At 42.5% G+C, this 11,697-nt stretch overlaps 2 protein-coding genes across 4 annotated transcripts in view; both read left to right on the top strand.

Moving 5' to 3' along the window:
- Positions 1-93: 93 nt before the first annotated feature.
- The window catches only part of flvcr2b (FLVCR choline and putative heme transporter 2b), a 70,683-nt gene continuing 59,079 nt past the window's right edge, over positions 94-11,697 (top strand). For all 3 annotated transcript variants that reach the window (XM_086060847.1, XM_086060846.1, XM_086060845.1), the window contains exons 1-8: positions 94-1,179; positions 1,704-1,845; positions 4,089-4,229; positions 5,996-6,063; positions 7,563-7,666; positions 8,012-8,122; positions 9,363-9,468; positions 10,270-10,381. In XM_086060847.1, coding sequence (XP_085916973.1) covers positions 574-1,179; positions 1,704-1,845; positions 4,089-4,229; positions 5,996-6,063; positions 7,563-7,666; positions 8,012-8,122; positions 9,363-9,468; positions 10,270-10,381 — 1,390 coding nt within the window. In that variant the 5' untranslated portion in view covers positions 94-573. The remainder of the gene's footprint in view (positions 1,180-1,703; positions 1,846-4,088; positions 4,230-5,995; positions 6,064-7,562; positions 7,667-8,011; positions 8,123-9,362; positions 9,469-10,269; positions 10,382-11,697) is intronic.
- The window catches only part of LOC147158909 (steroid hormone receptor ERR2-like), a 98,520-nt gene continuing 97,153 nt past the window's right edge, over positions 10,331-11,697 (top strand). The window contains exon 1 of the mRNA XM_086060849.1: positions 10,331-10,381. The gene's annotated coding sequence lies outside the window, so the exon portion shown is untranslated. The remainder of the gene's footprint in view (positions 10,382-11,697) is intronic.

Genomic DNA, 11,697 nt, shown 5'->3' with positions numbered 1-11,697 from the left:
CTTTTTTTTCCTTTTTTTTTTTTAAAGTCATCGTTAGCTTCTACTTACTTCCGGTCAGCACGTGCCAACACAAATGACCCGGATGTCTTTAAACTTGTGGTCTACCAAAATGGCTTGACAGTCCCAAGTTGAAAATGTCGCACGTGTTTGTCATTACTAGGACCAACTCGTGACTCGGCGTGGGCCAGTTTCAGCCCCCCCCCCCGCCGCAAATTAGGTCCGGGTTGTTGCGTGGACGGTGTCAGACGGTTTCCACGTGTTGACACTCGGGGAAGGAAGAGCCAAGAAAAGAAAGGCGTGGGGGGGGGGTCACATTGAATGCCGCGAGCGACTTTTATTATCTGACTCACTTCGAAATTGACGCCGACATTTTTTGGGCGGTTCGGACTCGCTCGCAGACAACTTTGAACCCAAAGACGACGACCTCCATTCATGTGCGCGAGGCTTGCGACAACTTCCCTCAAGTTGCTTCTTCTTCCTTCTTCTTCTCGATAAATTCCCCCACTTTTCCTTGTCGTTCAAACGCCACATGCGCTGTTTTGCGCGAGCCCCGCGCGCACCGACGAGCTCGCCATGAGCGGGGATTCAAAGGAGGAGGAGAAGAAGAAGAAGAAGAAGAAGCAGCCCGGCGAGGAGCCGCTTGAGCACGCCAAGCTGGAGTCCGGGGACGACGAACCGGAGAGTCTCCAGCGGCTCTCCGGTCCGAGCGAGCCCGCATCGGCGGACAAAGTGTGCGCGACGACGCGCTTGTACAAGCGCCGCTGGGTCATGGCGCTCCTGTTCAGCTCCTACTCGCTGTGCAACTCGTACCAGTGGATCCAGTACGGCATCATCAGCAACATCTTCACCGAGTTCTACCAAGTGGACGCCTTCACCATCGACTGGATGTCCATGATCTACATGCTGACCTACATCCCCTTCATCTTCCCGGTGACGTGGCTGCTGGACAAGAAGGGTCTGCGGGTGGTCGCCTTGGCGGCCACGGCGCTCAACTGCGCCGGCACCTGGTTGAAGGTGGGCAGCGTCCAGCGGCACCTGTTCGCCGTCACCTTCCTGGGCCAGTTCTGCTGCTCGCTGGCGCAGGTCTTCATCCTGGGCATGCCGTCCAGGATCGCGTCCGTGTGGTTCGGTTCCAACGAGGTGTCCACCGCCTGCTCCATCGGCGTCTTCGGGAACCAGGTGAGAAGGGCCATAAAGACTGTTGGGCTTTTTTTCGGTGGTGTTTTAAAAGTCTCTAAAAAAAAAAAAGTTAATGGAACTCTCGGGGTCATCAGTCTTAAAAAGTTCAATGAAAACAAGTCCATTGGCGCCCTGTTTTCTGACGTAAAAAAGGTTTTGCTAAATATCTCAATTTTACAGTAAGTGCCTGATTTCTATATATTTTTTTTAAGGGTGAGTGGTTGTCTTTTTTTTTTTTTCTCTATCTAGAGAGAAAGCATTTATTTATTTAAGTACAAGGCATCCATTAGGGGTAAGGTGTTTATTTTTCAAGAAACAAAAAATCAAGTGTAAGTGTTTTTTTTTTACAGGCAGCATGAAATCAAAATGACACCCCGATCTAATGTGTGACATTTTTTTCAAATGGCTGACATTGGCAGGTGTGAGTGGAGGACACATTTGAATAAACATAGTGTTTTGGTTTCTTTCGATTCCGGTGAAATCGTTCAAGCGTGTCATGCTGTTTAAAAAGATGTCGCACGCAGCTTGGTATCGCCATCGGGTTCCTGGTGCCCCCCATCCTGGTGCCCAATGTGGACGACATGGACGAGCTGGCCCGCCACATCAGCGTCATGTTCTACATCACCGCCGGCGTGGCCACCTTCCTCTTCATCCTCGTCGTCATCGGTAAGAGAGAAATCAGATACGCCGGATGACCAGATGGAAAAAAAAATTTGAGTTATTGGAAAACCGCACCCTCGTATTCATCTCATATCATCGTTTCTTTCGTTGCTCTTCCATTCATTCATCATTGAATGAAATGAAAGTGCTGACTCGGATGTTCCTGTAAAGACAAAAACTGTATCTGAGAAGTGCGGCCGTAGGCGTGAGAACACTTTACACTAACAAATTGACATAGTGAAATACACGGCGGAGGATTTATTTAGTGTATTTTAGTCAGAAATGGAGAGTGAAGTGCATCGTATTGAAAGAATTACACTTCTGTGTCGACTTGTCACATGGGAGAGTTGCGGTTGTGAACGAACACTGTAAGTGGGGGTGGGGGGGGATGCTAGTTAGCATTCAGCATTCAGCAACACAAAAGGAGACTTGTGAAGGAATTCCATAGTGGCACCATTCTTTCCACAACTCTCATTCCTTGTAACGGGGCTTCATGCTGCGTAGTAAAACCTGCAAGGGCCATAAGCCTTTCATTTTGCGTGACGTTTCTGTCAAGTTTTGTATCGAAAGAAGACTCTGAGGGGGGGGGATGCTAGTCACTGTGTGGTCCGCTCAGTTGTGATTTCCTTGACTTCAGTCATAGTTGTTTCTTTTCTCAAGCTAAACTGAAAGGTTTGCATTTCAGTCTAAAGTAGACGTGTTAGCTATAGATTTAGCATACATGTAAAAAAAAAAGAAAAAAAAAGGCCTCAAATCTTTCCACTTATGGCAACTCATTCTTTCACTTGTGACAAGTTCGACTGTTACACTGGAGTGCTTGGCCACACGCGTGCTAAGGGAATAAGCTAACAAACGGCAAGTAGCTAGCTTGTGTTTTACGTATAATTTAGATATTTTTTTTTTGTTTGTTTGAGAATTTAGGAAATTACATTTTTGTCTCCTAAGGCCGCCATATGTCTTAATTGGGTCACACGTGGTGAGCTAGCATTTTTGACAACGTCATTCCTTCCGTTAAAGTTCGCCCTACTTCCTGGCAGGGATGAAATTCCACGCTAAAGGGCTAGGCTTACAAAACACAAGTAGCTAGTATGCATTTTTCATATAATTTAGGTTACAAATATCACCTGGTCAACTTGTTAAATAATATCTAACGTAACTTTTTGTCTCTTAAGGTCGCCACACTTCCTAGTTGGGCTATCGGGCTAAGCTAACAGAGAGCGAGCTAGCATTTTTCACAACTTTGATCACTGCAGAGAAGGTCAAGTTAGTTGGCTTAATGTATCGCGCAATTATCGCTTTAAATGCATTCAAACCATCTACAAAAACGAGGCTAGCTCGTGACTTTCATTCGTGGGGATTTTCGGGACGCCGTGATTATTTAGAGATGCTTTAGTACGGCTAAAAGAAGCTCCCAATTGTCACCCAGGTTCTGCAGTTAAGATTTTGAGGGATGTTTTGACGAGCTATATCTTCCATCAGGACGTCTTTCATGTGCTGACTTGTCTTAAATTGGCAGAGCAAGGTCAGCGGTGCGCCGTTATCAGAACAACAAGCCCACGTGTTGTGAGAAGCATTTTGGAAGTCAGTTCCGGTCCTGCTGGCCAGGCCATCTGTAAAGGTTGACGGGATGCTAACTGGGGATGCTAACTGGGGATGCTAGCCATTTTGAAGCAAAAGTGATTTACTTACCGGCGACAGCTGCCGCCAGTGCTGTCGCGTGAATGTTGGCTTTTGTTTTGGTTGTGTGGACATTTGTTGATCGAATACTTTGTCATTGTACTTGACATTTTTTTCTTATATCTTTTGGTTTGAATGTTTATTTTTCTGCCTGCAAATTCGAGGCCTTGAGGCAAAGGGGGATGAGTGGTCACACGATGGACCAGTGCAAAGACAAGACAAACAGTTTTGTGTTGTACATGTTCTTGCATGTAAGAAAGAAAGCCCAAAGTTTTTCCCTCAGTCGTTGCTTTGTTTTTTCTCATGTCGGGATTTTGGGATAATTGCTTGTATGGAAGTCGTTAAGTTGAGAGAAAACGGCCTGTTTTTATTTCCCCTCGCTTAAACACCAACAGGCCCAAAACATCAATTCTGATTAATGTTTTGGTGGTGATTGTTATTTTTGGGGCGTATTTTTTTGGATTTGAGTGGAATAATCATATTTTTATTATTATCTATTACATTGCCCCCCCCCTCCCCCCCATGATTAACTTTTCAATGTATATGTTTTTCTGTCTGTCTTTCTCGCCAAGTCTTCCAGGAGCGTCCCAAGATTCCCCCGACCCGAGCACAGTTCACGGCTCGAAGCATCCCGCCCGAGCAGTATTCCTACACCGCCTCCATTCTGCGTCTTCTTCGCAACAGGCCCTTCATCCTCCTCATCGTCACCTACGGTACCCGTCTCAATACAGCTATTGGATGGGGAACGAACGTTTGTGGCCTCTGACCGAAGGTCGCTGCTACGCGCGCCGCACCGGTTCTGATGGCTACGGGTTCGGTCGCGTGTCGCGGAGTAAGCTACACTTCTGACAAGAATCGTTCTCACAACAAAAAAAATGAAGCCCCGTCTCAAGTCGACACAATCGATGACCGCCCAATGGCGCGACTTGACAAGTGACAATGACGAGTGATTTACGAACTGTTGGTCACAGCATCCTTCGCACGCTCCCGAAGTTTGATCTTATCTGCCAATCTCGTAAAAGATCCACAGCGAGTTATTAGTCCTCGTAAGAAGGTGGCAGCTTGTTGACATTGGAGGGGTCCAAAGTTTGTTTACAGTCTGCCGATGATTAACCCAAAAAGCCTTCCGCCGCCCGGCCTTTTTATGCGAGGCTCTCGGGCGCTCTCGTCCCGTGTCCGCGCAACCTTTCACTTTGCTTGAACTTGAACTCGAACCTCTATCACCTTGCGTTTGACACCCTTCGGTTCCCATGACTATTATTAGCCCTCCAGTTTCCACACCAACGAGCGAGGTCGACTCAAGCCGTCGTCTCTTTGCGTATCGTTTTTTTGTTCCTTTTTGTAGTGCATGCAACTTATGGAAAAACTATGCCAGACGTGCGATACTTGGACCCAAACCCGTGTCATCTTTGAAAAGGCAGAACTGCGAAATGCCCCTTGAACTCCTCAAATTTGTGCCTCCAATCCAAATGGGAGCCGTGACGGTGTTTGCTCGTAGTGCTACCAAACTTAATATAATTCATGTTACAGTAATTTCTGGACTATAAGCTCGAGTTTGTTCCACATATAAGCCGCACCCGACGTTACGTTTTTAATGTTACAGCATCGGGTTCCCGCTACTTTCTTTTCCATAATGGGTGGGCAAATTGTCTTGCTCTCGTTCTGTCTCTCTTACTGTATTTGGGCTCACTTGGTTTGCTTTTGCTCTGCCTAACGCTCTTGCACTTCCTTTATAGTGCGCCCCCTTGTGATCTGATGGATAAGCCGCACCTTTGTTTTAGCCGCAAGTGAAAAAAGTAGCGGCTTATAGTCCAGAAATGCCTGTATTCTCATTATTAAGGTCATCCAAGAAATGTAAGATACATTTCATGAATGCTAATGCTAATGCTAATTCTAATTCGACTGCTTTTGTTGCTTTTTAAACAGTAACTACATGCTAGCCAAAATGAGCATGTTAATGACGTTTTGCATTGTTTGTTAGCATTAAGCTAAGCCAGCTTTCCAAAGCTAAAAATATGCGATTGTTTTAAATAACCCCAGGTGCGATTCTTTGTTTTCTGCTTAATTGCGGGTTAATAAAAACGTCTACATCAAACGGCATCTCTGCTTTAAAGGTCTTTTGCACCCTGATTCCTCAACGCTTTTGATGAGTCTCCGTTTGTTTGTGCTGGAACACAAGCAAAACAGATCAATCCCAGCCATTAGTTAAATAGGAAAAAGAGCAGCAGTGTTTTTGTTTTGTTTTTCGGAATTGGCCCGAAAAGCATCCGCAGGCATTCCTCAAAAGTCACAGCTGCCTGAAAAAAAGATGTTGACGCTGATGCTTTGTCTGCGCCACCCAAGACGGTTATGCTTTCATTCCTGTTTTTTTTGGTCGTTTCACATGAGGAAAAAAAAAAACTCTTAAAACCTTGAGGATCTGTTTAACATCAAGTGTTGGACTTTTTTCTCCCTAATTTGTCTGTTTCTTCTCTTCCAGGCTTGAACGTGGGCTGTTTCTACGCTGTTGGCACCTTGCTGAACCGCATGATCATCGAACACTACCCGGTAAGGCATGCAAATGATTTGAAAATGAAAGTAAGATGATTTTGCCCCCCCCCCCCCCCCCCGGATCTCAAAAAGTAACTGCTGAACTCTCTTCATTGAAATGAGCATTTGAGGTGAGGTGACAAGTGACACGCGTGACCAAATCGATCACATGGTGATACCATGTGAGTAAATGTTGGAACGTCACGTTTGATGTCAGCAATGTTCAAATTCAAACCGACATTCGCTTCCTCATTTCCTGCTCGCGGACAAAAAGAGCAAACACTCGGCAGCGGCCTTCATTTGGTTTTATCGCTGTCTGTATGTACAGTCAATAAAGGAAGCAGAAGCTCACTGTGAAGACCGGAACGGGGGGTCAATGAGACCGTTTACACAACATTAGACTTCAGGAGAAATTCCAGTCAAACAGTTTGAAGTCTTGTATGCAAACAATAAAATACAGTAATTGAAACGTACTTTTTTTTTTTTTACAATTATTTAATTTCCTCAAATAACACAATAATATGTATTATAATACATTACTTGAACTAATAACTGCCATATCTGAAATATATGTTTTTTCACCACCTATCGGGGAAAAAAAACATGGTGCAATATTCATGCATAAAGAAAGCAAAATGTTTGTTTTATTTCACATTTTATTCAAATATTTTTTTTTTTTTGTGGAAATCAGTATACAATATGAATGTATTGTTTAATGCAGGTAAAAAAAGAAAAGAAGCTTTTGCCCTAGTTGAGGCCTGCTCGTCTGCAGTTTGCTAATAATGATGAATGTGCTGCAAATTTCCTCCAATTGTGGCCTCGACTCTGTTTCCATTACTCGTCGAATGCTTTCCACTTGAACATTTTAAACAATTGAAAAAAAACAAAACATGAGAGAGTATTATATAGTCAAATTGAATGCCATACCTCAAAAAGACGCCTCATCTTTTCCCTCCTTCTAAAACAAGTGCTGCAACAATCGATGCCTTACCCCACATATAGTCGATGCCTGGTACTCTATGCAGTTAAATTGGCCCATTGGGAGCACTCGTGAATCATATTCCATTTCCTCAAATGGTAGGATCGTCAAGATTCACAAAAAGTCGTCAAACGTGAGACAAAATTGAATTGAAGTGAAATAAATGCCACGCCTCAATAGACACCTTTTTTTTTTCACTTCCTCAATAAAAGTGGTGCAACAATCAGTGCCTAACCCCGAATAGATGCTTGGTACTCTTTTGTGTGGGAATTTTATTTCCTCAAATAGTGGCCGCCGCCCTAGTAGACGGCGCACCTCCAATAATTCATCTAGTTGAAGAAGTAAACAAATGGGGAAAATAAGACGGCAAAATAGAAACGACCGGCAGTTTGTGATAAAAATGCATCAAGTACAAATCAAGGCCTCCCTTCAAATCAGTGCCTGACCCCCAAATGATGCCGCGTTTTCCGAATCGTATATGTCGGTCCTTGCAAGGGTTTGATGCGTCAATAAACGGAGGTGCTTGCGTCCCTTCCAGGGGGAGGAGGTGAACGCCGGCAGGATCGGCCTGACCATCGTCATCGCCGGCATGGTGGGCTCCCTCATCTGCGGGATGTGGTTGGACCGGACCAAAACCTACAAGTGAGTGTCCAAAACGGAGAGCACGCAAGCGCGTGTTTGTTGACATTTCTCTTGTACCTCTTGCTTGTTTTCATGTTTGGACATAAGGAATCGTGGGTTGTTTATCCAGGTGTGGTTAACCGGCACCCCTGTTGTTGTTTATTTCCTATCTTATTGTCCTGCAAATGCTGGAATGTCCAAACATTGTTGCTTCATGCAAATTTAGCCTGAGCGTTGATGTTCTTTTTTTTGTTTGTCTGTGTGTGCTTTGTCTGCACGTTAACTTCCTGGTGTGGGAAGTGCGTGTATTTGATATGCAGTACTTGCTGGAGGTACGAAAACCAGCCGTCTTGTGCTCTTTTCCAGGCAGACCACCCTGGCCGTGTACTTCATGTCTCTGGTGGGGATGATCGTCTACGCCGCCACGCTCAACCTCGGCCACCTTTGGGTGGTCTTCCTCACTGCTGGAGTTCTCGGGTATCGTTGGCAAAGTAATCAATTTCAAATGGATGGTGAAAACCTTGTTTATTGGTGGAAAAGCCAACATATCGACAGATCATAAAAAATAAAAAAAATCCCACTTTCTTAAACGCCTAATGTATGTAAAGATACTTTTCTAGCTGAATGCTAACCTCATAGATGACTATGGAAATTAGCATCAATGGTGCAGAAATTCGAACCCTTGAAACTGCTAATTTGTCGCACACGAAGCAGCAACTCTTATGGAGGGCCAAAAGAGGCAAAATAAAAAATAAATAAATACAAGTAAATAAAAATTATTGTGGAAATAAATACGAAATAATTATATAAATATAATTAATTGTCAATTAATACATAAAAACACTCTGCTCTCATATTTGCTTATTTCTTGTGGCAGACAATGTGCACGTCTTCACTTTTATTTATTGATTTATTTTATTTGGACATTTTTGGTCCTCCGCAACTCATACAAACGGTTTACAACAATGCCTGGGCGATGAATATATTTGAACACAAACGGTGCACGTACGTCTTTACCCTCAGCGAAAATGGACTTTTAATAAATTTAGATTGAGTGGAACTGACTCGTTTGCGCATACCAGGAGGAGCCGCAGCAAATGAATCATGATTGACAAATCCGCTTAGTACTTTTATTTATGTTATGACTGTTTTTACAAAGTACAATATTAGAGTGATAATTGTATCTCAAGGCAGAAATGTATTTAAAAATAGAGTGAAGAAGAATCTCCTTGCAACGTGTCACTTCCATTGTTGGTAAAAGCGGTGTCGCAATCTGATTCATTCACATTGCGCAACTGCTTCCTCTCTCACACGCTGGCCTTTGTTACACTCTCTTTTATTTAATTTTTTTAAACGGGCTGACTTTCTTGCTCATCGACTCAGTCGCGCTTTTAGCATGCGGCGCTTTTAGCATGCGGCGCTTTTAGCATGCGGCGCTTTTAGCATGCGGCGCTGTTAGCATGCGGCGCTGTGTTTTTTTTGAGGCTTGAAAATCGACAAACGAGGTGAGAAGTTGCACCTTGATACGTGGAAGCCAGCTTGAGAAACATCTCTGCTCATGTTTTGATGAGTTTGCCGGCTGGAATGTGTGTTATACTCCCTGATAACGTTATCGGGTTTGTCAGCCACTACCAAGCAATAAAACAAAATAGAAGTCAGAATTCGCTCGCATTCTTGGGAAAAATGCAACTTTCTTCTTGGCGTGAACGTTTTTCAGGTTCTTCATGACAGGCTACCTGCCGCTGGGTTTCGAGTACGCCGTCGAGCTGACCTACCCGGAATCTGAGGGAACGTCGTCCGGACTACTCAACTGCTCGGCGCAGGTAATTTTATTCATCATATTTGGACTTTTTTTTCTCATATTAATACAAGAATTTTTTCAGGCACTATTGCGACACTATTTTTTTTGAAAATGAGAGTTTTGACTTTCTTTTTGTAAAAATGAGGCCTCATTTTCTCGCCATTGTATATTCTTCTTGCAATATTTAGACCTTATTTTAGTATTCTGAATTTATTCTTGAAAATGAAAACTTAATTTAATAATTTTTTTTTAATCATAACTTCATTAATGTAAAATAGACTTTTTCATAAAATCAGATAATCAAAATTATTGTCATATGACCTTTTCGTTGGAGTGATCAAAATGAAATGTTTCCTCTTGTGACATTACAAGCTTGGTAAAATTACAACTTATTCTTGTAGAGTTAAAAGTCCATATTAATAAAATGTTGGCTATATTCATAAAATGACAGCTTTATTCTTATAAATTTGCAAATTTCTCGCAAAATTGCAACTTTTGTACCATAATTTTTTTAATTTTTTTCTCATATTACGACTGTAGTCTCAATGTATTTCTTCCAACTGTCAGAACTTTATTCTCATTAGACTTTACATAGATCCGATGGACTAGATCGGGATCGGACAATATTTTAACTCTCATCAAATTACAACTTTAATCTCGTGATTTATTTTTTCACATTTCCGTATAGCCATAACGCTCTTTCGTATGTTTTGTCTTTTATTTGTTTTTTTTCAGACATTTCTGACAGCATTTAATTAAATTATTTTTTGTGAATGTAAATGTGCGTTTATTGTGTTTGGGCCTTCATTTTGTGCCCGTGCAGGTGTTTGGCATCATCTTCACCATCTGCCAAGGCAAAATTATTGACAAATTTGGCACGCTGCCCGGAAACATCTTCCTGTGCGTCTTCCTGCTGGTGGGCACCATCATGACAGGTAAGCGAGAGCCAACGAGTCGATGGTCACGTCAAGTAACGAACACAAAATGGCCGCCCGCGGGCAGGCTTGAAAGTGTGCTTATGTTCGCGCTCCGCTTCGTTTCTGGAAGAATGTTAAGCCGCTCGCTTGACATTGTAAAAATGCACCCGTGGTTTCCCATCACCAGAACAGCCGAGACCTCCTCCAAGGCCAAACAAACGTACATTTGTGTTTGTGTAAACTCGTGTCGGTGTTGTTCATTGAGAAGGAAGGATTTTTTTGTGTGTTAAAGCCAGAAGAAAATGATTGATCTACACAATTGGTAATATCAGTCCTTTTTCATGACTTGATCGTTTCGTGCCTTTTTAAAGAAAGAAATGTGTTTTTTGAAAATGAAATAACTTTTTTGTTTATTTTGTAGTCATTATTTTAAAAGAGGGAAAACCCATTTAATTCAATGATTGCATATTAGTTTTTTTTTTGGGTGGAGGAAAAAATTTGACTATTTAAGTGACTGTTTATTTATTAATGATTTATTTTTACTTAGTTTACTTTGGGATTTGTGCTAAATGTTTCTATAAATCTATCTCAAGTATTATCAGAATTGCACCCCCCCCTGTACATATTTGATAGTTTTTAAAGTTTTCATTTGATTATCTTATTGTATACGTTAATTATTTGATGAAAACGGCGCATTTTGCAGGGATGTCATCAGGCAAGTTTGATGTTCTTGCACAGTTGGTTGAGCTAATAATGAAGACTTTTGAAAAGCCTGCTCCTGAAGCAGTAAGACTTGAAGTGAATTTTGCAACCAAATAGCCACAAACAGCCCCCCCCCGCACCCCCCCCTCCCTAAATGGACTGTGAGCTATTTAGTTACAAAGGTTGCCTTTTGCTGCCAGACCTTTTTAGTGCAAATTTGGGTTAATGATTTGCGCGCCTTCCAGTTGTGCAATGTTTTTTCTTGACATATTTAACAGTATTGGCTTGCACCTTTTTAACCTTTTTGAATCAATGATTTAAAAAAAAAAGTATTCAGAGATCTCTTTCTTAATAAATTGTATGCACTTGAAGATTATTGTTAGCTAGCTAGCTAGCTAGCTATGCCTACACCTCGTAAAGACATCTTCTTCCGGGTAGTCCGCTGTTGTGGCTGCCTTTAGAGCGCCTCCTTGTCAGCTGTGCGTGCACGCAAGTCACAGTATTTTTTTTTTTTTTTTTTTTAAATGTGACTTGACAAACCAGTGTGTGGTTTGGGGCTTCCAGGATGGCGCGGTTGCTTGAGAGTGCCTCGTTGTTGCGAAGTAGATAGAGCAGCATCCATTTTTCTTGGC

This window comes from Leptonotus elevatus, chromosome 18, assembly GCF_054856555.1.
Source record: "Leptonotus elevatus isolate MCC_2025b chromosome 18, RoL_Lele_1.0, whole genome shotgun sequence".
In the NCBI taxonomy this organism is placed as follows: domain Eukaryota; kingdom Metazoa; phylum Chordata; class Actinopteri; order Syngnathiformes; family Syngnathidae; genus Leptonotus; species Leptonotus elevatus.
The sequence above is the reverse complement of the archived record's forward strand: the minus strand, read 5'-3'. Positions and strand labels throughout refer to the sequence as shown.